Source organism: Notamacropus eugenii, chromosome 7 (assembly GCF_028372415.1).
Source record: "Notamacropus eugenii isolate mMacEug1 chromosome 7, mMacEug1.pri_v2, whole genome shotgun sequence".
NCBI lineage: Eukaryota > Metazoa > Chordata > Mammalia > Diprotodontia > Macropodidae > Notamacropus > Notamacropus eugenii.
In genome coordinates, this window is record NC_092878.1 from 1,029,892 (window position 1) to 1,053,313 (window position 23,422).

The 23,422-nt window shown below is 43.0% G+C and overlaps 1 protein-coding gene across 2 annotated transcripts in view; it reads left to right on the plus strand.

Moving 5' to 3' along the window:
- Positions 1 to 23,094: 23,094 nt before the first annotated feature.
- LEO1 (LEO1 homolog, Paf1/RNA polymerase II complex component) overlaps positions 23,095 to 23,422 on the plus strand; it is a 51,477-nt gene continuing 51,149 nt past the window's right edge. The window contains exon 1 of one of the 2 annotated variants that reach the window (XM_072622748.1): positions 23,095 to 23,254. In XM_072622748.1, the coding sequence (XP_072478849.1) occupies positions 23,197 to 23,254 (58 nt within the window). In that variant the 5' untranslated portion in view covers positions 23,095 to 23,196. The remainder of the gene's footprint in view (positions 23,255 to 23,422) is intronic. The other variant, XM_072622749.1, reaches the window with a different exon arrangement.

Genomic DNA, 23,422 nt, shown 5'->3' on the forward strand with positions numbered 1-23,422 from the left:
ATGTATTCTTTTGATGGGCACTCTGTTTTCTGTGTTCAGAAGTTCTAGGTTTATTGTTGTTATTATTCCTTGAATTATGGTGCTCATTTTTTGGACTTCTGTTCTTTTGGAGAACCTGTAATCCTTAAATTGTCTCTATACAACCCACCTTGAAAATCAATATATTTTGCTTGTATGGAAATCATGTCCTCTTTCGTTGTTTTTCCTTTTTTAGTCTGTGTCTTTACATTGATGAGACTTGCTACAAGAATAATAGTTTTTCTATTCTGCCAATTATTTATGGTCTGAAGGGCATAAATTCTTTCACAATTCTTATTTCTCTTTTAAATCATTCGGAAACATCCTATGGTTCAATGATCTCTTGAGAATCCACTCTTGGGGACTGAGCATGAATGAACATGTTAGGACTTAGGGATTAGCCTTCTCTACTATTAGTTCATTGCATTGTTACCTCATCCAAATTCTTAGTGTCCTAGATCATGGAGACAGATAGTATATCTCTTGTGCATAATTTCTATTTTGGAGAGGTTTTTTAAAAAAAATTAACTTATTTGTTTTCTGTTTTCAATAATCTTTTCCATAAGTTTTGAACGTTCTCTCCCTTCCTCCCCAAAATGGCATGCCATTTTATATGGGTTCTACACATACATTGTTATTAAACACTTTTCACATTAGTGCAGAGGTTTGTAAGGATGTGAGGTTCAGAGAAAATGTCTAGTCCTCCATCTTCTTGGTCACATGATCTAGAAGTTCTAGATTTCTTTTTATTGCATGTCCTGGTACAGATCCTCTCTTTCCTCTCCTTCCCTGAGGCTCCAGAACTCAAATGAAGGTAAGTCTACTTTGGTATAGGCCTTCTTCTGCCTCTCTATTATCCCCTCAGTCACCTCTCAGTTCACAACTTTGGCATCAGTTTCTACTTTTATCTTCCTCCCCCTTTCCCCTGTCCAATTAGTGGTTAAGTTTTGCCAATTCTAACTCCACCACATTTCTTGCATCTGATACTTTTTCTCCACTCAGGCAGCCATTACCGAAAGCTCAGGCCCTCATTACCTCTCCTGCACTACTAGATTGTTTCTTATCAATCTCCCTGATTCCGTTCTCTCTCCTCTTTAATCTATTCTTCATATAAGCACTACATTCGTATTCCCTGAACAAACGGCAACCTCTGTGAGTAGAGAAGGAGCTGCCCCCTGGGGACCCAACTGGAACTGGCCAGTTGGGCAACATAGCTTCCTCCCTTCCTCCTTCACTTCCTTCCTTCCTTCTTTCCCTCCTTCTTTCCTTCCTTCCCTCTCCCTTCCTCTCTTCCTTTCTTCCCTCCTTCCTTCCTTCCTACCTTCCCTTCCCTCTGTCCACATAGGATATCATACACTTACTTTCAGGTGCTCTGCCCAAAGAGAATGTAAATTTTGATCACTGAAAACTTTTTTTCTTAAGGACCAAGCATTAGACCCAAATCACTCTGACTCTCATTGGTTGGCCAAAAATTAGATTGTTTCTTTCTGGCTACTTGTAATATTTTCTCCTTGACCTAGGAACTCTGGAATTTGGCTACAATATTCCTAGGAGTTTTCCTTTTGGGATCTCTTTCAGGAAGTGATTGGTGAATTCTTTCCATTTCTATTTTGCCCCATGGTTCTAGAATATCAGGGCAGTTTTCCTTGATAATTTCTTGGAAGATATGTCTAGGCTCTTTTTTGGTCATGGTTTTCAGGTAGACCAATAATTTTTAAATTATCTCTCCTGGATCTATTTTCCAGGTCAGTTGTTTTTCCAATGAGATATATCACATTGCCTTCTATTTTTTCATTCTTTTGGTTTTTATAATTTCTTGGTTTCTCATAAAGTCATTAGCTTCCATCTGCTTCATTCTAATTTTAAAAAGAACTATTTTCTTCAGTGAGCTTTTGAACCTCCTTTTCCACTTGGCTAATTCTGCTTTTTAAAGCATTCTTCTCCTCATTGGCTTTTTGGACCTCTTTTGCCAATTGAGTTAGCCTGTTTTTAAGGGTGTTATTTTCTTCAGCATTTTTTGGGGTCTCCTTTAGCAAGCTGTTGACTCACTTTTCATGATTTTCTTGCATCCCTCTCATTTCTTTTCCCAATTTTTCCTCCACCTCTCTTACTTGATTTTCAAAATCCTTTTTGAGCCCTTCCATGGCCTGGGACCACTGCATTTTTCTTGGAGGCTTTGGATGTAGAAGCCTTAACTTTGCTGTTTTCCTCTAATTGTATGCTTTGCTCGTCCTCATCTAAAAAGAGGGAAGAAAACACCTTTTCACCAGGAAAGTAACCTTCTATAGTCTTATTGTTTCCCACTTTGGGGGCATTTTCCAAGCCTGTTATTTGACTTTTGAGTCGTTTGTCAGGTGAGGGTATGCTACCCCAGGCTTCAGAGGTTTTGTGCAGTTGTTCTCTGAGATATCTCTAGGGACCTGTAAGTTCTCATTTATTCCAAGGTGGCACAATCAAGGGAGAGAAGTTTACTCCTCTCCTGGCCTGCACTCTGGTGTCTGAGCAACCAAAAGCACTCTTTTCTGCCCTGGAAGTGCAAGTAGGATTACCTCTCCACAGTTGCCACTAAGTCCAGGCTGCCAGCACTCCTTCTCACCCCAGCACCACCACTCAGGACTGAGATTCAGATCAGCAGCTTGATTCCCTCAGGGTCTTTAGGCTCCAAAAGTGACTGCTGCTGCCAGGACTGGCCCATGCTCTACTCTTACCCAGGTGAAAGAACTTTCTTATTGATCTTTGAAGCTGTCTTTGGTGTTTTTGTCAGTTGAGAAATCTGGAAACTACAGTGGCTACCTGTGCTTCTGCTCCCTGAAACTTACTCCAGTCCTGTCTGTGCAGATGCTGAGCTGCAAGTCTGGCATGACAGACTTTTCCTGTTGGCCTTCCAGGATGTCTTGGGCTGGAAATCTATTTCTCTTTGTCATTTTGTGGCTTCTGCTACTCTAGAATGTCTTTAGAGTCATTTTTTACAGGTATTTTAAGGGCTATAGGGGGAGAGCTAGAGCAGGTCAGTCCTTCTACTCTGCCATCTTGGCTCCACCCTTGATTTTTTTTAACTTGGTAAAGAGGCCATTCTCTGCCTTATTTCTTACTTAGCCTTAATCACTGAATGGACCCTGCCTCCGTCAAATTGAGACCTGTCTTTAACAGGCCAAGGTCTCCTACTGTATCCAGGGGGATCTCCAGTCTCCTGATCTTTATCTCACCATTGGACCCAGATGACTCCAGAGGAGAAAATGAGGATGGTAACTTTGCACAACCCTCTCTCACTTAATTCCAATTCACTTGCTTGTCATGGCATCATCCCCTGATGTCATGGTCCTCTTCAAGAATGAAAGACCGATAACAACAGTAGCATTCCAGATTATATATCTGTGCATCATTATCATCCAAAATTGTATTGGTCCACTACTATCTCTTGTGTAACTTTCAGACTCCTCAGCCTGATCTTCACAGCTTGCCACATTTCTAGCTGGTCCCACTCTTTCTTCCCAGGCTCAATTTATATTTCCAACTCCTCCAACCCCACCAACACTCCTACTAAACTGAACTGCTCCAGATATAACCCAAGTCTTGCCTTCACACTCTTATGTTGTTCCCCTGGTCTAGACCTTAGTCTTTCCTTCACCCAATAGATTCACACCCATGCTTTTATCCCCAACTCAAATTCCATCTTCTTTATGTAGCCTTCCTTGATCCTGTTATATAACAACTTTGCTCCTCAGACTTCACATAGCATTTTATTTTGTAATTCTCTATTGAGCTTATTACATGATATTGTGTGATACAGAATCACAGAATTTCAGAGCTAGAAGTGGTAAGTGATCTCAGAGGTCATCTAGTTCAACCTGTATTGAAATGAGATCTCTCTAACAATATACCCAAGAAGTGGTCATACAATTCCTATCTGAAAACTTCTAGTAAGTGGGAACCTGAGACACAACGGTAAGCATTTAACACCCAGTGGGGAGAGAGGGAAAGGCAGAATGTATGCACAACACATTTTAAGTTTAATCTGAATCATTAACATTTTCTCCATCCCTTTCTTAGACAATCAATAAAACAATAAATCAACCCTGTTTGGTATTGCTGATGTAAATAAATGCTCACAGTGAAAAATTTAAAAATTGGTTTTCTGATAAGAGCTGTCTCCAGTATACCTCTGGTAGAAGCTACATTCCAAAGCAGCCCATTCCACTTTTAAGTAACTCTAATTGTGGGGGGCATCTTTCCTTATATTTAGATAAATCTCTCTGAAACCTTTAAACATTACTTAGTTTTGCTTGGGGAATTATTACAACTATTTGCAATTATGTCTTATCCTTCACAAGAATGCATGATCCATATGCTCAGGGGCAGTGCATATAAATTGTATGTTACCTTTGTGGTCCCCCCCAAATCCAACACCCAACAAAGGCAACTGAAGCAGAGCTCCTCAGTTAATGGGAAATGGGCAGTCACTAAGCAGTTGGATCCAAGACTCTCTTCTGCAGTCAAGAATCCCTCTGCTTTGACTCCAACCCTTTTTATTGACTTTGAGAGACTGCTAAAAATAGAATGAGGTAGTACAATTTATGATTGGTCAGTTCCAGAAAGGGAAGGAGGGGAATGTTATGATTGGTTAAAAGAGATGTTCATCAAACACCAGTGTTTAGTCAGGGTTGGTTGATAGAACTCTGAGACTTTCCATAAACAGCTATGAACATTTAGCAGAAAAGACCAGAAAATATGGGGAAACTGAGTTTTTTGGAGCATAGCTCTCATAGCATATTCATTGGAGTGAGAGGGTAGTATCTCTAACACAAGTCAACATAGGCCTAGCAAAGTATAAATCTATAAATAAGAAAATAGAATTCTACCTGTTAGAAACATGCTTGACACTGAGAAGTATCAAGGAAAATTTATTAAAGTAGAGTTCAGAGGAATGGAACCCCTTGGCCAAGGGGAACTCCACTCTTCTTCAAAAAGAGAGAGAGACATAAAAGCGGCAAGAGAAAGCATTTTCAATGGAGGGGAAAAGGGAGGAGGTGAGAGGGAAAAAGTGAAGCTTACTCTCATCACATTTGTCTTGAGGAGGGAATAACATGCTCACTCTATTTGGTATGAAAATCTATCTTACACTACAAGAAAGTAGAGGAGAAGGGAATAAGTGGGGTGGGGGTATGATAGAAGGGAGGGCAACTGGGAGGGGGAGTAATTAGAAGTAAACACTTTTGGGGAGGGACAAGGTCAAAAGAGAGAACAGAATAAATGGGGGGCAGGATAGGATGGAGGGAAATATAGTTAGTCTTTCACAATGTGACTATTATGGAAGTCTTTTGCAAAACTACACATATATAGCCTATATTGAATTACCTGCCTTCTCAGTGGGGATGGGTGGGGAGGGAGGAAGGGAGAGAAGTTGGAACTCAAAGTTTTAGGCACAGATGTAGAGAATTGTTTCTGCATACAACTGGGAAATAAGAAATACAGGTAATGGGGTATAGAAATCTATCTTGCCCTACAAGAAAAGAGAGAAGATGGGGCTAAGGGAAGGGAGGGGTGTGATAGAAGGGAAGGTAGACTGGGGGAAGGGGTAATCAGAATGCATGGTGTTTTGGGGTGGTGGGAGGGGAGAGATGGGGAGAAAATTTGGAACTCAAAATTTTTTGGAAATGAATGTTGAAAACTAAAAATACATAAATAAACGAGAGAGAGAAAGAGAGAGAGAGAGAGAGAGAGAGAGAGAGAGAGAGAGAGAGAGAGAGAGACATGTAAGGGAAGGCATTTTTATAAAGTTAGTGCAGGACAGATCCTCCTATCAGAGGACAGATTATTCTGTTCTCACAATCTTTTGACATGCCCACCATACGTCTTTAACAAGCACAGTTGGATTTTTAGGTGGCTCTCCACAGTGACTTCATGTTCTCCTTTCTAACGGGCTTTCAAACATCTCATCAACCTGTGCACTAGTATCTGACCTTTAATCTGACTGTGCTAGGTCACAACTCTGATCACTTAAAGCTGTGGAAACAGAACTTCTTTCTTGTTTCCCACCTACCCTTTAAGTCAGATAAAATAATATGATCATCAATATATGACAGGTTAGTAAATTCTAACACACGTAACTCCTATTCTAACAGTGTTGACTAACTCAAACTCAGTTCTGTGCTACCTAATCATTGGTACTTAGCAAAACACAATGAACTGAGTAAATGCTGATTAAGTCATGTAGGGGTATCAAAATTATTTTCATATCTTCAGTGTCTAATATGAAATTCTGCCCACAGTAGTAGATATTTAATATTTTCTGAACAAATGGATTCCTAGTATGAATCAAAAATGTACTTATAATGTTTCTCACTTATGTCTCATCAAAGCAGTGTCATTTCCTCCCACTGGCAAATAGAAGCATATAGGTTACATATTGCTTGTTATTTTATTTTGAGATGATAAGTTCATCTCCAAAAATTTAAGAATTGAAATGTTATTCTAGACTAACTTTAACATGTCCTGTTAAATATATGTAAATATATGTACATATATTATGCATGTAAATATAAGAATATACATATAATACAAATATAAGCATATACATATTTGTGTAGATATAATATGTACATGTGTTATACACACCTACATTATACACATGGTATTTTAGGTATTTGTATACATCATACAAGTAATATACATATGTGTATTGCACAACACTTGACACAGTGCCCAGCACATAGTCATCACTATGACGATGATGATGTTTATATGCAAAGTACTTGAAAAATCATACAAATAGATTCCCTTCCCCAATTTATCTGTTATAAATTTAGATTTCATTATCTTAAGAACTGGGACACATCTATTCTCTGACTAGAGATCCCCATACTCTTTTTTTCTGGAAGTTTTAATGAAGTGAATTGAATTTTTGGCATATATTGTACTCCAGAACTATTCATACAGCAATTAGAATACAATGTGTAACTCTCGTGTCAGCGGCTGTCATAGGACATAAGGCCTGGGAGTACATTTGGGGAACTTCACTGGCGTCTCCCAGGGTTTTGTCACTGTTATAAAGGCTTGTTGCTAGGTTAGTGAGTAGACAGCAGATGTTAACCAATTTACTATCCTTTACCACTTGTCTTACCCCCCCCCCCCCAATTAAAGTAAATTCAATAAACATTTACTCAGTACCTACCAAGTGGCAGGCACTGTGCTAAGGGCTGGGGGGATGGGCTGGGAGGAGACAAAAGAGTCAAAAGACAGCTCCTGTTCCTTCCTCTAGTGGGGCTGGTTGGTGGTTGTCCTTTGTTCTCGAAGAGGACCAAAATGACATCACCATGATAAAGTCAAGTTTCAACGTGTCCAACTGTGGTTGATCAGACCAATACAAGCTTGGAATGCTCTACTACAGACTGGGCACAGATAGTCCGTGAGAATGTTTAGGATGGATACTCTAAGTTTGTGCATCCTATGTTTCCTTTGTGCTGTTTCAATTCTGCTTTGCTCATAGAGCACAGCACCCTTTCTGATGTGGGCATGCCATACTGAGCAGTTCTGTGCCAGTGTCTCCCATGTCACACAATCAAATCCAAAGTTCTTGAGAGAGACCTGGAGAGTGTCCTAGTATCGCTGCTTCTGATCACCATCTGATCACCTGCCCCATGAGAGTTCTCCATAAAATAGTCTTTTTGGCAAGCGTACATTGAACAAGGTGGCCAGCCAGTTGTAGTAGTGCTCTCTGAAGCACAGTTTGAATAGTTCGTAGTTTAGTTCGAGCAAGGAGTCTAGTATCTTATCCTGCCAGGTGATCCTCAGAATCTTCCTAAGACAGTTCAAAGGGATTCAGTTTCCTGGCATGGCACTGGTAGACCGTCCATGTTTCACAGGCAGACCTTGGTAGTAGACTTTCCATTGACTAAGAGGTTGATGTATGAATTGTCAGAGCTAGGTCGGTGTTTGGGAGACTCCAAGGAAAAGTAGAGGAGAGAAGAGGTATTAGACTGACTACCAAACTGAAGGTCTACAGAGCCGTTGTGCTGACCTCATTGCTGTATGCCTGTCTAATGGGGCAGACAACATAGGAAGAAGAAATCTATATAAAGAAAGTTACATACAGGGCAAATAGGAAATAATTAACATTAAGAAGGCACTGCGGGGGGCGGAGCCAAGATGGCGGAGTAGAAAGACGCACATACACATAGCTCTGAACCCACAACCCATAGAATGGCTACAGGGAAGTAACTCACGATGAATTCCGCACCCAGAGGCCACGGAACATTGGAGCGAGGGAGATTTCTGTTCCAGAGAGACCTGCAAACCTCTCGCGGGGGGGTCCTTCGCGCTGCGGACTGGGCGCCGGGACTGGGAGCTGAGTGCAGCCCTGCCGTGGCCGCGGCCGCGGCACAGAGAGGAAAAGATCCGAGCAGGCTTCACGGACAGGATCTCCAGCGGCCACGCGGGTCCCTCCACCCACAGAGGGATCTGCAAACCTCTCGCAAAAGGTCCGTCGCGCTGCAGACGCAAAGCCCAGCCCAGACCTGCTGCGGCCACGGCTGCGGCACCGAGAGAAACAGATCCGAGCAGGCTTCAGGGACAGGATCTCCAGCGGCCACACAAGTCCCTCCACCCACAGGTGACAGGGGTGGGTGAGAGAGTCTCTTTGGCGGGTCGAGAGGGGAGTGGGGTGCCCCCATAATTCAGGCCCCCCCGGGAGGTAGAAGCTGAGAGGCGGCTGCAGACAGGGGCTCCCCAAGCGGGCGGGAGCCTGAATCCATTGTGGAAGGTCTGTGCATAAACCCCCTGAGGGAACTGAGCCTGAGAGGTGGCCCTGCCCCGACCTCAGCACCAGAACATAATCTCATACTGAATAGCAGCCCTGCCCCCGCCCAAAGCCCTGAGGCTGGAAGCAGCATTTGAATCTCAGACCACAAACACGGGCTGGGAGGATCAGGAGGTGAGGTGGGTGTGAGGAAAATATTCAGAGGTCAAGTCACTGGCTGGGAAAATGCCCAGAAAAGGGAAAAGAAATAAGACTATAGAAGGTTACTTTCTTGGTGAACAGGCATTTCCTCCCTTCCTTTCTGATGAGGAAGAACAATGCTTACCATCAGGCAAAGACACAGAAATCAAGGCTTCTGTGTCCCAGCCCACCCAATGGGCTCAGGCCATGGAAGAGCTCAAAAAGAATTTTGAAAATCAAGTTAGAGAGGTGGAGGAAAAGCTGGGAAGAGAAATGAGAGACATGAAGTCAAAGCATGAACAGCAGATCAGCTCCCTGCTAAGGGAGACCCAAAAAAATGTTGAAGAAATTAACACCTTGAAAACTAGCCTAACTCAATTGGCAAAAGAGGTTCAAAAAGCCAATGAGGAGAAGAATGCTTTCAAAAGCAGAATTAGCCAGATGGAAAAGGAGATTCAAAAGCTCACTGAAGAAAATAGTTCTTTCAAAATTAGAATGGCACAGATGGAGGCTAATGACTTTATGCAAAACCAAGAAATCACAGAACAAAGAGAGAAGAATGGAAAAATGGAAGATAATGTGAAATATCTCATTGGAAAAACAACAGACCTGGAAAATAGATCCAGGAGAGACAATTTAAAAATTATGGGACTACCTGAAAGCCATGATCAAAAGAAGAGCCTAGACATCATCTTTCATGAAATTATCAAGGAAAACTGCCCTGAGATTCTAGAACCAGAGGGCAAAATAAATATTCAAGGAATCCACAGAACACCACCTGAAAGAGATCCAAAAAGAGAAACTCCTAGGAACATTGTGGCCAAATTCCAGAGTTCCCAGGTCAAGGAGAAAATATTGCAGGCAGCTAGAAAGAAACAATTCAAGTATTGTGGAAATACAATCAGGATAACACAAGATCTAGCAGCCTCTACATTAAGGGATCGAAGGGCATGGAATAGTATATTCCAGAAGTCAAAGGAACTAGGACTAAAACCAAGAATCACCTACCCAGCAAAACTGACTATAATACTTCAGGGGAAAAAATGGTCTTTCAATGAAATAGAGGATTTTCAAGTATTCTTGATGAAAAGACCAGAGCTGAAAAGAAAATTTGACTTTCAAACACAAGAATGAAGAGAACCATGAAAAGGTGAACAGCAAAGTGAAGTCATAAGGGACTTACTAAAGCTGAACTGTTTACATTCCTACATGGAAAGACAATATTTGTAACTCTTGAAACATTTCAGTATCTGGGTACTGGGTGGGATTACACATGCACACACGCTCACATACATAGAGACAGAGTGCACAGAGTGAATTGAATAGGATGGGATCATATCTTTAAAACAAAATGAAATCAAGCAGTGAGATAGAATATATTGGGAAGAGAAAGGGAGAAATGGAATGGGGCAAATTATCTCTCATAAAAGAGGCAATCAAAAGACTCATTAGTGGAGGGATAAAGAGGGGAGGTGAGAGAAAAACATGAAGTCTACTCTCATCACATTCCACTAAAGAAAAGAATAAAGTGCACACTCATTTTAGTAGGAAAACCTATCTCACAATACAGGAAAGTGGGGGATAAGGGGACAAGCAGGGTGGGGGGGATGATAGAAGGGAGGGCATGAGGAGGAGAGTGCAATTCGAGGTCGACACTCATGGGGAGGGATAGGATCAAAAGAGAATAGAAGTAATGGGGGACAGGAGAGGATGGAGGGAAATATAGTTAGTCCTATACAACACAACTATTATGGAAGTCATTTGCAAAACTACACAGATATGGCCTATATTGAATTGCTTGCCTTCCAAAGGGAAGGGTTGGGGAGGGAGGGAGGAAGAGAAGTTGGAACTCAAAGTGTTAGGATCAACTGTTGAGTAATGTTCTTGCCACTAGGAAATAAGAAAAACAGGTAAAGGGGTATAGAAAGCTATCTGCCCCTACAGGACAAAAGAGATGATGGAGACAAGGGCAGAGAGGGATGATAGAAGAGAGAGCAGATTGGTCATAGGGGCAATTAGAATGCTTGGTGTTTGGGGGGGGAGGGGATAAAAGGGGAGAAAATTTGTAACCCAAAATTTTGTGAAAATGAATGTTAAAAGTTAAATAAATAAATTTAATAAAAAAAAAAAAAAAAAAGAAGGCACTGCAATGAAGAAGGATTGGGAAAGGTTTTCTTTAGGAGGTGGGACTTTAGTTAGGACTTAAAGGAAGCCAGGGAGGTCAGTATTCTGAGTGAAAGAGGGAAAGCATTCCAGGCATGGAAGGCAGGCAGAGAGAAGAGATACAGTGTCTTGTTAATTGAATAACTCAGGCCAGTGTCACTGAATCAGAGTAAATGAAAGAAGACTGGAAAGACAGGAGGTGGCTAGGCTGGATAGAAAGTGCTTTGAAAGCCAGCGTGTTTTGTATTTTCTCCAGGAAGCAATAGGAAACCACTGGAGTTTACTGAGTAGGGTGGTGACATGATCAGACTTGCATTTTAGGAAAATCACTTTAGTGGCAGAATACCACCTTTCCTTCATTGAGGCTTGACTTTTTTTCCTTATTTCCTTAGCCTCCCCTCCATTGGGTGAATGGTTTTCTTCCCATTCAGGTCATGGGTAATGGTGGATGCCTGACTCAGTGACAGCCAGTTAGCTTCCCCCAGGCCCTCTTCTTTTAGTGCTCAGAGAAATCATGGTGGACACATTCTTTCTACTCTGAAAAGTCATTAAAGCGAACCTATTAAAACAAAACTCACTCTTCTTTTTGGAATACAAATCCCCAGCCAGAAATCTTGCACTGGCAGATATGGAAGTTTTAAATCTTTCTCCCCTGATAAGTTGTTCCAAATTATCTTCCTCAGTGCTGTGCTCAGGCAATCACAAAGAGATGAGCTGTTCCTCGGGTCAGCAGCTTTCTCACATTTGTTGGCTTAAGAAAACAAAGTAAACTTTTAAACACAGAGGGAAATGCCTCTCAGAAACTAGAGGGAATCTTGAGATTTAAAGTTGGGAGAAAAAGGGAAAGAGGAGGGGAAAATTAAAAGTTACTGACTTCAACATTCAGTTGAGTTTCCCAGCGTAGTATCTACCTTGACATGGTTCTTAAATATTTTGTCCGCATCACAATGGCTCAGGAGTCCCTGTGCCCACTGGCAACCTCCTGCCTGCTCTTCAGGATGACATCCCCTTAGCTTCTGGCTCCCTGGCTTCTGGCTCTCACTTCTTCTTCCATCCACAAGTTAGAAGGTAAAAGGCCAAAGTTTCTCAGGGGATCAAAGAGGAGGATGCTGGGAAATTTCTGCCCAAATAATGGCCAAAGATATTATTCTCCAGCATCCTTGATCTCTTTGGCCATGACTGAAGGTCACATGGCTAAAATGTCTCTATTGTCCAACTCCCCTTCAGAACTTTCACAAAGTCTAATGAATGAATAGGTTTATTTACAAGTCAAAGAAGACAAATGGTTCTTGTGGAAAATAAAGATAATTGATTATGGGCAACTCCTCTCCTCCTCACTCCACCCCCCCACCTGTAAAATATTACTCCTCATTTACAGTCATTCTTAAGTAGGTTCCGAACTGGAGTTGCCTCCAACGTGGGTCCTCACTAGGCTTTCTTCTACAGAAGCACATGATTACTTCTCACCTTTCTTGAAGTTCCCAGCAGCTCTCTGCAGATGTCAGGCATGGTTACTCCTCATCCCTGCTTCTTGTTATGAATATTCTGCTATTTTGTGTGGCAGTGTTCTGCTTATGGTTTTCTGGGAAGATAGCAATGATTCCCTTCTACTACTCTTAGCCTGTGGTGTCTCCATCAAAGGGTTAGGGTCGGAGAGCTGGAGCCTTCCTTTATAGAAGACAGAAATTGACCTCTCAGCTCATCCCTCTTTCTGTCTACAGTTCTGCTTGGTTTCAGCTCCATAGAACAAGAACAACTCCACAGAACCCGAAACCTGTACCCTATGTGTCTGTTCACCCTTTCCAGCTTCCTTTTATGTATTGTTTCCTCCATGAGATAAGTCAGGTCCTTGACTGAGGGGATTGTCTTTCTTTTTCTTATTTGTATTGCCAGCACTTAGTACAATACCTAGCACAAAGTGGGAACTTAGTAAATGTGTTGAATTGAAATCCCATGCTAATGCAGATTACAGACAATCTATGATTTGTTACATTCAGTTCTGAGAAATGAGGGCTTTCAATGCCTTGCCCACAACCATGAAGCTAGTCAGTATCAGCCATCAGATTTGAAACCAGGGATCTCTAACTCGTAGATCAGCATTCTATCTGCTATACTTCTATATTATAAGTCTTGTTTGAGTCAATGTCTGGGAGTTTCTTCTAACTCCTATCATATACTGCATCACTGGCCTGGGTTCTTCTAAATCATCCCAGTAGTTCAACTTTGCAAAACCACAAAAGAGCTCTGGAATTGTGGCAAGGAGATCCCTTCATATTTTCATCATGAGAATTGCTATCCAAGCAAATCATATCAGGAACAAATCTGAAAAGAGTCATGTGGAACTGCTAAAACTGGCAACTTTTGTTCTACTTCCCTCTAAAAATGGAATCTCCATGTTCTTATACTCATCTATGGCATGTTCTAATCAATACTTTCCTGAATGACTTACTTCATGTAGTTGGGGTGTAGGGTGTGTTCAGGGAGGACCAGTACCTTTGCTGTGATGGCTGCCAAGCCCTTTTCAGGGCTGCTTTCCACCTTGGGTGTCCACTTGTTCCACCTAACTCTCACCTGTGTCTCCAAGAAGCTGCACCATGCACAGTGGCCACACCCCAGTAAACTGTTTCAGCAGATGGGCCAAACCAGGTTGAGGGTAACCAAGGGTTCTGAAACCCACTGGTGAATTGGGGGGGGGGGGGGTGTCTGCCCCAAGCACATGAAGACTTCATCTGGTGGAATGGGTGGATGAGAACAGCTTGTTCCAATGGCCATGAAGGCAGATGAAGCAGACGATGTGGAGCACTTAGAGCTTGGTTAGACATCGAAGGCGCCAAGGTCATCCACTGCATCCTGAGTCATCACCAACCATCTTAACTCTGTCCTACCCCTGGACTATGATGACTCTGGAGGAGAGAGTGAGGCTGAAGACTTCGTGCAACTTTGCCTTTCTTAAATCCAATTTGCGCACGAATCAAAAGACATCACCCATACCATTTCACTATTATGACTCAAAGTCCTGTGGTGACAGCAAGTGATGAAGCACCAGGTGTGGATACACTGGGAGCTGTAGTCACGACTCTGCACACAGGCGACCCAGGCCATAGGGTTATTTCTCACTGGAAGCAGCAGTGGGATTCAACAGCCCCCTGGGTGTCTGAGCAGCCTTTTAAGGATCACACTGCTCACCTCCTGATGTGAGGAAGGGGGCTAGAAAAGGTAACCTAAACATTGCCTGCTTATGCAACCCTGGCCTGATTACCACGGCAGGTGGGGAATCCCAGTCAAAACACAAAAAAATGTATGAAAATAGCTGCAAAGATGATTCCATTCACCACTGGCACATGGAACATACACACAAAAGCATGGATATCCACCCAAATATTCACACGGACTAGCTGTACTTAGTCAGTGGTGGAATATTCCAAGCTCATATTGGTCTGATCAGCCACAGTCAGACATGCTGAAATTTCACTTTATCATGGTGATGTCCTCTTCGAAGATGAAGGACACCCACCACCACCACCACTATATGCAGCTAGCGCCCTCTTGACCAAAAAGCCTTTACTCGATTACCTTGCTTTATACTGATCTTGCTCTGTTTTTCTTTTAGTCCTTTCATAACAAAGACTTTATCCATTCCCAGAAGGTCTCAGATAGCTTCTCCTTATGAGGCTCCACATGGAGGATGCTTGGGAATGGATGCTAGGGAATGACTTCCCAATGAATCATGATACATGCAAGGGAAATACCTAGGAGGGACTGGCCCACCTGTGAACAGTGTGTAACTGTTTCTGGTTGGCCTACCATGTAGTTGGGAACAGACTTTTCCCAATGGTTGGACAGACAAAACTATTAGTATCTTCAAAAGAGCCCAAGTCAGCTACACCTGACTCTGCCTCAGTGTCCTTGAGACAGCTCAGAAACTGGTGAAGAAAGTAGAACCTATGACCTTATGAGTCTGAAAAGTCCAGAGGGTTCTTTGGTATCATGTCATTCCATCATTTAGGTCTGCAGTCAATTCAGCATCAAAGCTTCCCTAACAAAGGAAGAGCTTGCAGCACTTCTCGATGTTGCTGTTTTAGAGTCCAGATTTTGGAGTTAGTACAACACTGAGTGCAGGACTGGAGCCAAGAAGACTCATCTTCCTGAGTTCAAATCTGGCCTCAGATACGTACAAGCTGTGTGCCCTTCACCAAGTCATTTAATTGTCTTTGCTTCAATTTCTTCATCTGGAAAAATGAGCTAGAGAGGGGTATCTTTGCTGAGAAAACCTCAAATAGAGTCACAAAGTCAGATACCACTGAAACAATTAAACAATGAACTGACACGCTAACATTGATGCTTTAAGGAGCAAGGAGAGACCTTTAGGAGTGGCCTTCAGGACCACAGCTCAGCTGTTGGGGAGACACAGGCTCATGCAGCAGTCCTGAACTTCAGACTTACTGGGACCAAAGCTATGAAGAAAGTGAGATAAGTGTGGAATCTTCTTTGTCTGACAGAGTATGCCCCAGAGGTATCATAGGAAATGTGTGTTTATTCTTGCCATATCTTTGAAGATCTCTGTAAAAGCTAATTGATACTGAGCGGTTGTAAATAAACCTATTCATTCTTCTTGGGGGAGGAGGAGGAAACAAATGCTTAACAGAATTGTCAAGATCTTGACCTTGCTGCCTGCTGGCATAGCCGAGGAGATCAGGATGCTGGAGAATTTCCAGCATTCTCCTCTTCAACTCTTAGAGGAATTTGGGCCTGTTTCCTTTGAACTAGAAGGAGCAAGGAGAAGTGACAGGAGCCAGGCAGCCAGAAGCTGAGGAGCTCCCATTGTGAGGAGCAGTTAGGCTGCCAGTCCCTCCCATTGGGCGTCCTTGACGCCCAAACAAATGGAGAGCTTCTCAGGAAGAGCTGGAACAGGCCTTGTTCTGAGAAGAGTTTAATAGGAGTGGAGTGACACTTTCACTGTTATATATTTAATCTAGTAAAGCTATTATTTTCCCTTCAGACCCTTAAGTTATGGAAAAATGCAAAGGCCCCCTCCCTTACTACTACTTACTTTGTATTCATACTATGCTACTTATTCTGAGTGTTATTTAATCAGACTCTTGAAATTTCATAATATAAGCTTGTTTTAATACAGTTTTTAAAAATCTGCGTAACAGTCTGTGATTTAGCGAAGAGGAAAGTCCAAAGGGACAGAACCAGATAATGAATTATAAAGGGAAGTCCTTTGGACTCCAAATAAATGTTTCACAGACTTTAATAGCTCTATTGCCAGTGAAGACGCAAGCAAGGACAATGACCTGGCCTCTTGGGCATGGGGCTGCATCAGCACCTTTTTCCTCCAGCTGCTCATCTGTAGGAGATGCCAAAAGAGTCTTAGACGAAGGACTGGCTGAATTTGGACGTCTCTCTGTGAGCCTCAGGACTGTCCTGGGCTGAAGAGACTGGTCCTGAGGCTGGGATGATTGTTTGATTGGAGAGAGTAGACCTTTCCTGCCTCCTTCTCAGAGGTGACAAACCTGGGAGCTGAGGTTCTGAGGGAGTTAAAGAGAAGAGCCTTCTGCCAGTCCAGGGGTAAGGGGTCATAGTGCTAGCAGACAGAGCACACACAGGAGCACTCTAGATGAATGAAGAGAAAGCCCCCTGAGATGAGTCCAGAAACTCAGCGACCAGCAACGCCCATTCCAGCACCTATGGCCCAACTTCTGAGTGGCCTGCTAGGCAGTCTAGAAGCAGCTGCCAACTGACCCGCACAGCCCAGCCCAACTGAATGACCAGATGAGTCAATCTGCTATGGGGCTGGGTCAGGTGTGTTGGGTACAAGCTGGCTCCTCTTAGGCTGCTGTGTATATGTGTGTATAGATATACAATATATGCCCAAGTACAGATGTGTGCACATTTACATAAACATAAAGCAAAATGTATATTTATTATTCCACACATACACACATGTACAATGTGCCCAGATACATATGTGTATTTACATATATACCACATATAAAGGAAATTTATATTTATTATTTACACAGTGTGCCCAAGTACATATGTGTGCATTCTGTAAGAAAGTTCTATTGTCCACATTCCTAGGTGATAAGGATTGTAACCTAGCATGAACAGGTTAAAGATCAGAGACCGATGCTCAGGCCCAAGGAGCTGTGTGAGGAAGGGCCTATCAGAGAGGAGAACATGGAGTCACATGGCCAGGGGACCATGTCGTGGGAGATCCAAAGTTCAGAAAAGAGTATAAGAAACCCCATCTTCCTGCACGTGTTGTAGTTGTCCTGTAACCTTACTGGGGAGGCTATCTGTCCATTCAGGGGGGATGGATGTAAAGATTAATAAAGGCTTTCCTGATTTCACAACAGGCATTGTTCTTTATTTAAGGCGAGCATGTTTCTCCCTGTTGTGGGCTGGCTTGTCAGACAGGCTCACTTCTAACTATATTGACATATATAAACACATATAAAACACATTATAGTTATTTATACACATGCCCCAATACATATAGATATAGCTATACATATAAGCATACATAAAACAGTTATGTTATGCACGTATATGCCCCTGTCCACATATGTGTATATTTACATATATAAAAGCTTTCTGTTTATTATTCTACACACACATATGCTCAAATATATACATGTTTATATTTGCATTTTAGCACACATGTATAAAAGTTATGGTCATTATTTTACACACATGTACAATGCCCAGTTATTCACATACATGTATGTAAACAATTTTTAGATATAGATTTATGTTTATGATTATATATAATAAACAAAGTATTTCTACATAAATTTATTTATTTATAGACATACATTTATTCTCATTTGATCCTCCCAACAACCCTGTGAGGTAAGTGCTTTTATCTCCATTTACTAAAAACCTTATTTTAAAATTTTATTTAGAATGTTCATTAAAATTTTTTTTTGAGTTTCCATTTCTTCCCCTCCCTTTAGCCTTTCCCCACCAACTGAGGAGTCAAGAACTGTAGGATATCAATGCTACACAGGAAGTCATGTAAAACATTGTCTCCAGTTTGAGGTAGCTGGATGACAATGAAGAGAGCCCCCCCAGCCCGGAGTTAGGAGAACCTCAGTTTCAATATGGCCTCGTGTTTGCTCGGTGTGTGACTCTGGGCAAAGTCACTTGACCTGTCCTCATCTATAAAGTGGAGATAAAAATAGCGACTCCCTCTCTGAGATTTTGTCAGAATTAAAGGAGATACTAGCACGGTGCCTTGCCAACCCTATAAAGAGCTGTTATTTTGCAGATGAGGAAATTGAGGTTGAAAGGGGTCAATTGACTTGCTATCTTCATCATTTGCAAAATGACAGGATTGCATTAGATGAAGAAAAGGGCTCTAAATTTTAAAAAGGCTCTCATTTTAGCCCTAAATATAAGATCCCTTTGAGAAAAAGGAGCAGAGATATTAAATGATATATCCATGGTCACACAGGTAAATAGGTATTTTCAAGATGTTTTTGCAATTCTACTTCTCTTAATATTATAATTTTAAAATAATAACCTAATTAAGTCTTTAAAAATCCAAGCAATTCTTTGTTTCTTCCACTAGAGATGCTGTATAAAAGACATACAGGATCCCTAAAAGCACAGAGTTTATGTGTTTGCTTTATATCCCATCTTCAAGGTCTGAGTTCAGGGAATGAAAAAAAACTCCACAGGAGAAGTTCTGAATGGTAAATTTTTATTTCAGACATTCAACAAGGACTTATCCAGTTCGAGGTGACATACACTGTGCTAAGCCTTGGAGATACAAAGAAAGGTAAAACCATTGTTTTTGCTCTCAAGAAGTTCACATGAGACAAAAGGTGAATTAGAAATCTAATTCAATACACAATCCAAGGATGAGATGACCAGAGCTTGAGCTAAGATGGTGGCTGTTGGAGTGGAGAGAACAAACAGTATAGGAGATGTGAATATTGCAATGGCAAGTGCACTTGGCAATAGATTAGATATGTGGAGTGAGTTGAGGATGAACACATTTCCATTTTACTTATCCATTTTTTAAACTAATTTTTACTAATCGATTAGATCCATCCATAAATGCTGCTTCAAGAACATATAGAATATTAATTTCTTCATGAAATAAAAAATTATAACAAAGGGTCATCCATTATACTTCCTAATCAGAATACAGGGAAGGATGAACATATTCACTGACCAATCTTCAGTTGAAACTTATCAACACAAGAATGCTGGGTACGGAAGTGTTTAAAAGATGGTATATATACTTGTGTACAACTATCTGCTTTTTTTTGTAATTTCCCCCCAAAATGCTTTGACAAATTACATATGATAATGTACACATTAGAGAATTATATTTCACATTATTAAAGGATTTATGAAGATGTTCCTTTAAGACATATGAGCTTTCCTTATGCCTTTTCATTTGGAATCAGAGGTTCAGGGTTCCAATCCTAGCGCTGTCATTGCGTGACTTTGGGCAAATCACTTACCCTCTCTGGGCCTCAATCTCCTATGAAAGGAAGATATCTGAAAAGATGATAGCTAAGATCCTTTTTATCTCAAGAATCTTGTAGCTCTGTGATCTGTTGTGGCTTGTACTTTGTTTTCAAAAAGGATCATGACATCAGGAAAGTGATGCCATGACCTGCAAGTGAATTGGATTTAAATGAGGGAGGGCTGTGCGAAGTCACCATCCTCACTTTCTCCTCCGAAGCCATCTGGGTCCAGTGACAAGACATGGATCAGGATGCCTGGAGATGGCCCCTGAATGCAGAGTCTATGATATATTCAGTAGCTAAAGGAAAAGTCTTAGCCTGGGGAGAGGAGACAAAGAAACTTAAAATTGAACCATTAACATCCACTCTTAATTGTAGACACATGAAAAATATGGATTAAAAGCTATTTCTAAAACCTTAATACAAATCAATGGGAGAACAATTCAACTTATTAGCATCTGATTTATGTACACAGTAAACATGTGGGTATGTACAAATGTATATATGAGAAATGGACATTAAGGTTCAGGGATGGCAGGATTGGGAGTCAAAGGATTTGGCTCTACTTATCTGTTTTTGTATCTTTTTTTTTTTTTTGTATCTCCCCTGTTTCACTGTGTCTGACTCAGAGTAAGCACTTAAATGCTTGATAACTGGCTGACTTGGGTTGTGTGTGTGTGAGAGACTTCCAACAAGTCATTTCACCTGTTAGTGCCTTAATTTCCCCATCTGTAAATGGAAGGAGTTTTCCCTGAAAGCTATTTATGGACCAAAAGCCTATGGTGCATCACAACTACTCAGTGCTGACGGAGCCATATTGATTAGCGATAAGGACATGATCCTAGAGAGACGGGCTGAACACTTCCATAGTGTTCTCAACAGACCATCATCAATCAATGCTGAGGTCATTCACCTTTTACCTCAGATTGAAGTCAATCCCTCCTTAGCTGAACTTCCAACTGAAGAAGAGGTTTTGAGGGCCACTAGGCTCCTTTCATGTAGCAAAGCTCCTGGTGCTGATTCTATTCCAGCTGAGATTTACAAGGTAGGGGGACCATTGCTCATACAAAAGCTGACTGAAATTTTCCAGGTTATATGGCAAGAGGAGGTTATCTCCCAGGAGTTCAAGGATGCCTCCATTGTCCATCTCTGTAAATGTAAAGGGAATAGATTGTCCTACAACAATCACAGGTGGGTCTCTCTCTTAGTCATTGCTGGCAAGATTCTTGCTAGAGTCCTCCTTAATAGGCTGAACCTTCACCTGGAAGATGGTCATATACCTGAGAGCCAGCGTGGCTTTGAGAAAAGGACAAGGAACAGTCAATATGGTGTTTGTTGCTCAACACCTCCAGGAGAAATGCCAGGAGCAGAACAGAGGTCTGTACACAATGTTTGTAGATCTGACCAAGGCCTTTGACACTGTCAGTCAAGAGGGTTTATTGAAAATTATGTCAAGTTCAGAGAAGTTCATCAATGTTGTACGTCAATTTCATGACGGCATGTTTGCTCTGGTTCTGGATAGTGGACAAAGCTCTCGTGCCTTCCCAGTTACCAATGGAGTGAAACAGGGCTGTGTGCTTGCTCCCATGCTTTTTAGCATCATGTTTTCAACCATGTTGTCAAATGCTGTCAATGAGGATGAACATGGCATCAAGGTCAACTACCATACTGATGTTAGTTCTTCAGTTTGAAAAGGCTACAAGCCAAGACCAAAGTGGAGGGAGTGTTGGTGCATGATTTTCTGTTTGCAGATGATTGTGCACTCAACGCAGCCTCTGAAGCTGAGGTACAGCAAAGTATGGATCAATTCTCTGCTGCCTTGCTAATTTTGGCCTAATAATTAACACCAAGAAAACACAGGTGCTCCATCAGCCACCATCACACCATCCACACATAGAACCCTCAGTTACAACAAATGGAGAAGTTTTGAATGCTGTGGATAAGTTCACTTGCCTTGGTAGTGTACTTATCATGGATGTACACGTTGCTAATGAAGTCGATGTACGCATTGCCTGAGCTAGCTCAGTGTTTGGGAGGCTCAGAAGAAAAGTTTGGGAGAGAAGAGGTATTAGACTGACTACTGAACTGAAGGTCTACAGAGCCGTTGTGCTGACCTCATTGTTGTATGCCTGTGAAACATGGACAGTCTACCAGCGCCATGCCAGGAAACTGAATTGCTTCCTTTTGAACTGTTTAGGAAGATACTGAGGATCACCTGGAAGGATAAGGTACCAGACAGTGAAGTCCTTGCTCGAGCTGAACTGCCAAGCATTCAAACTGCTTCAGAGAGCACAACTCCAATGGGCTGGCCATGTTGTTTGAATGCAAAATGTATGCTTGACAAAAAGACTATTTTATGGGGACCTCACATGGGGCAGGTGATCTCATGGTGGCCAGAAGAAGCCATACAAGGACACTGTCAAGGTTTCTCTCAAGAACTTTGGATTTGACCGTGCAGCGTGGGAGACACTGGCACAGGACTGCTCAGCATGGCGTGTCCACATCAGAAAGGGTGCTGTGCTCTTTGAGCAAAGCAGAATTGAGACAGCACAAAGTAAACACAGGATGCACAAATCTGGGGGACCCACCCCAAGGGTTCACATGGATTATCTCCGCCCAGCCTGTGGCGGAGCATTCCGAGCTGGCGCTGGTCTGATCAGCCACAGGCGGGCACCCTGAAACTTCACTTTATCACGGCCATGTCCTCTTGGTCCTGAGAACGAAGCTCAACAAGAACCAACCATCCAGCCTTAATTTCCCATCCGTAAGTGGAGGGGGCTGCTCTAAGTCTGCGAACCCATGAAGGGCTCCCATTAAACACGAAGGTCTCCCTGGATGCTCCCCCAGTCCTGCCTCTTACCCAGCCCTCACCCTTAGGGACAGGGTCCCAGGCCACGGGACAGGACAGCGCAGCCCTGGCTGTGTCATCAGCTCGCCTGGGCCAGAACCCTCAGGAAAATGGCAACTTTGTATCCACTTGACAGTCAGGCGGAGCCGCCCCCTCTCCCCACATCTGCAGACCAACATCTGGCCAGCACGCCCCGCCCACCCCGACCTCAGCAGCTCCCGGGTCTCACCACCGGAGCTGAACGGTTCAGATCAAACAGACTCATTTTTGTAAAAATAGCCCTTCCGAAAGACCTCAGAAGTTACTCTGAATCAGAAATGTATCAGTATGTCGCAGCCACATTAAGTTTTTGTCCGGGAGAAACAAAGAAACTCGATGAAACACAGAACAAAGGACTTCCGACCTGGCGTGCTAACACGCTGACCTCGTTTGTTCCCCCAGCGGTCGCCAACTAGGGCAGCTCGTTCCCGTAGCTCCGCCCACCGCCGAGGCCCCTCCCACTCACGCCAGCTACTCCCACTCGCGCCAGCCCCTCCCACTCGCGCCAGCCCCTCCCACTTCCGCCTCTCCTTCCACTCCGGGAGCCTCGGGGCGGGGCTGGCGCCAGGGGCGGGTCCAGGGGGCGGAGAAGAGCCTCTCCATTTCTTTATTTATAGGCGCCGCTTCCTCCTTTGCGACAGTGTCGCGAGGAGCGCCGGTTCCTTGCCGTAAAGCGAGCGACTCACCGGCTGCCGGGCCTCAGGATGGCGGACATGGAGGATCTCTTTGGGAGCGACGTGGAAAGCGACATGGAGCGCAAAGGTGGGGCCGGGCCAGCGGCTTCGGTGGCCGGGGGCAGGCCCGGAGGCCTCGGGCGCGGGCACGGCGGGGGCTGTCGGGGCCCATGAGGCCGCAGGCGGAGGCTCCCCTGGTCGGTCCGGCCCTCGCGGCCCTGCCGGGGCTGCTCGCGGTGGGGGGGGGGGCGACGGG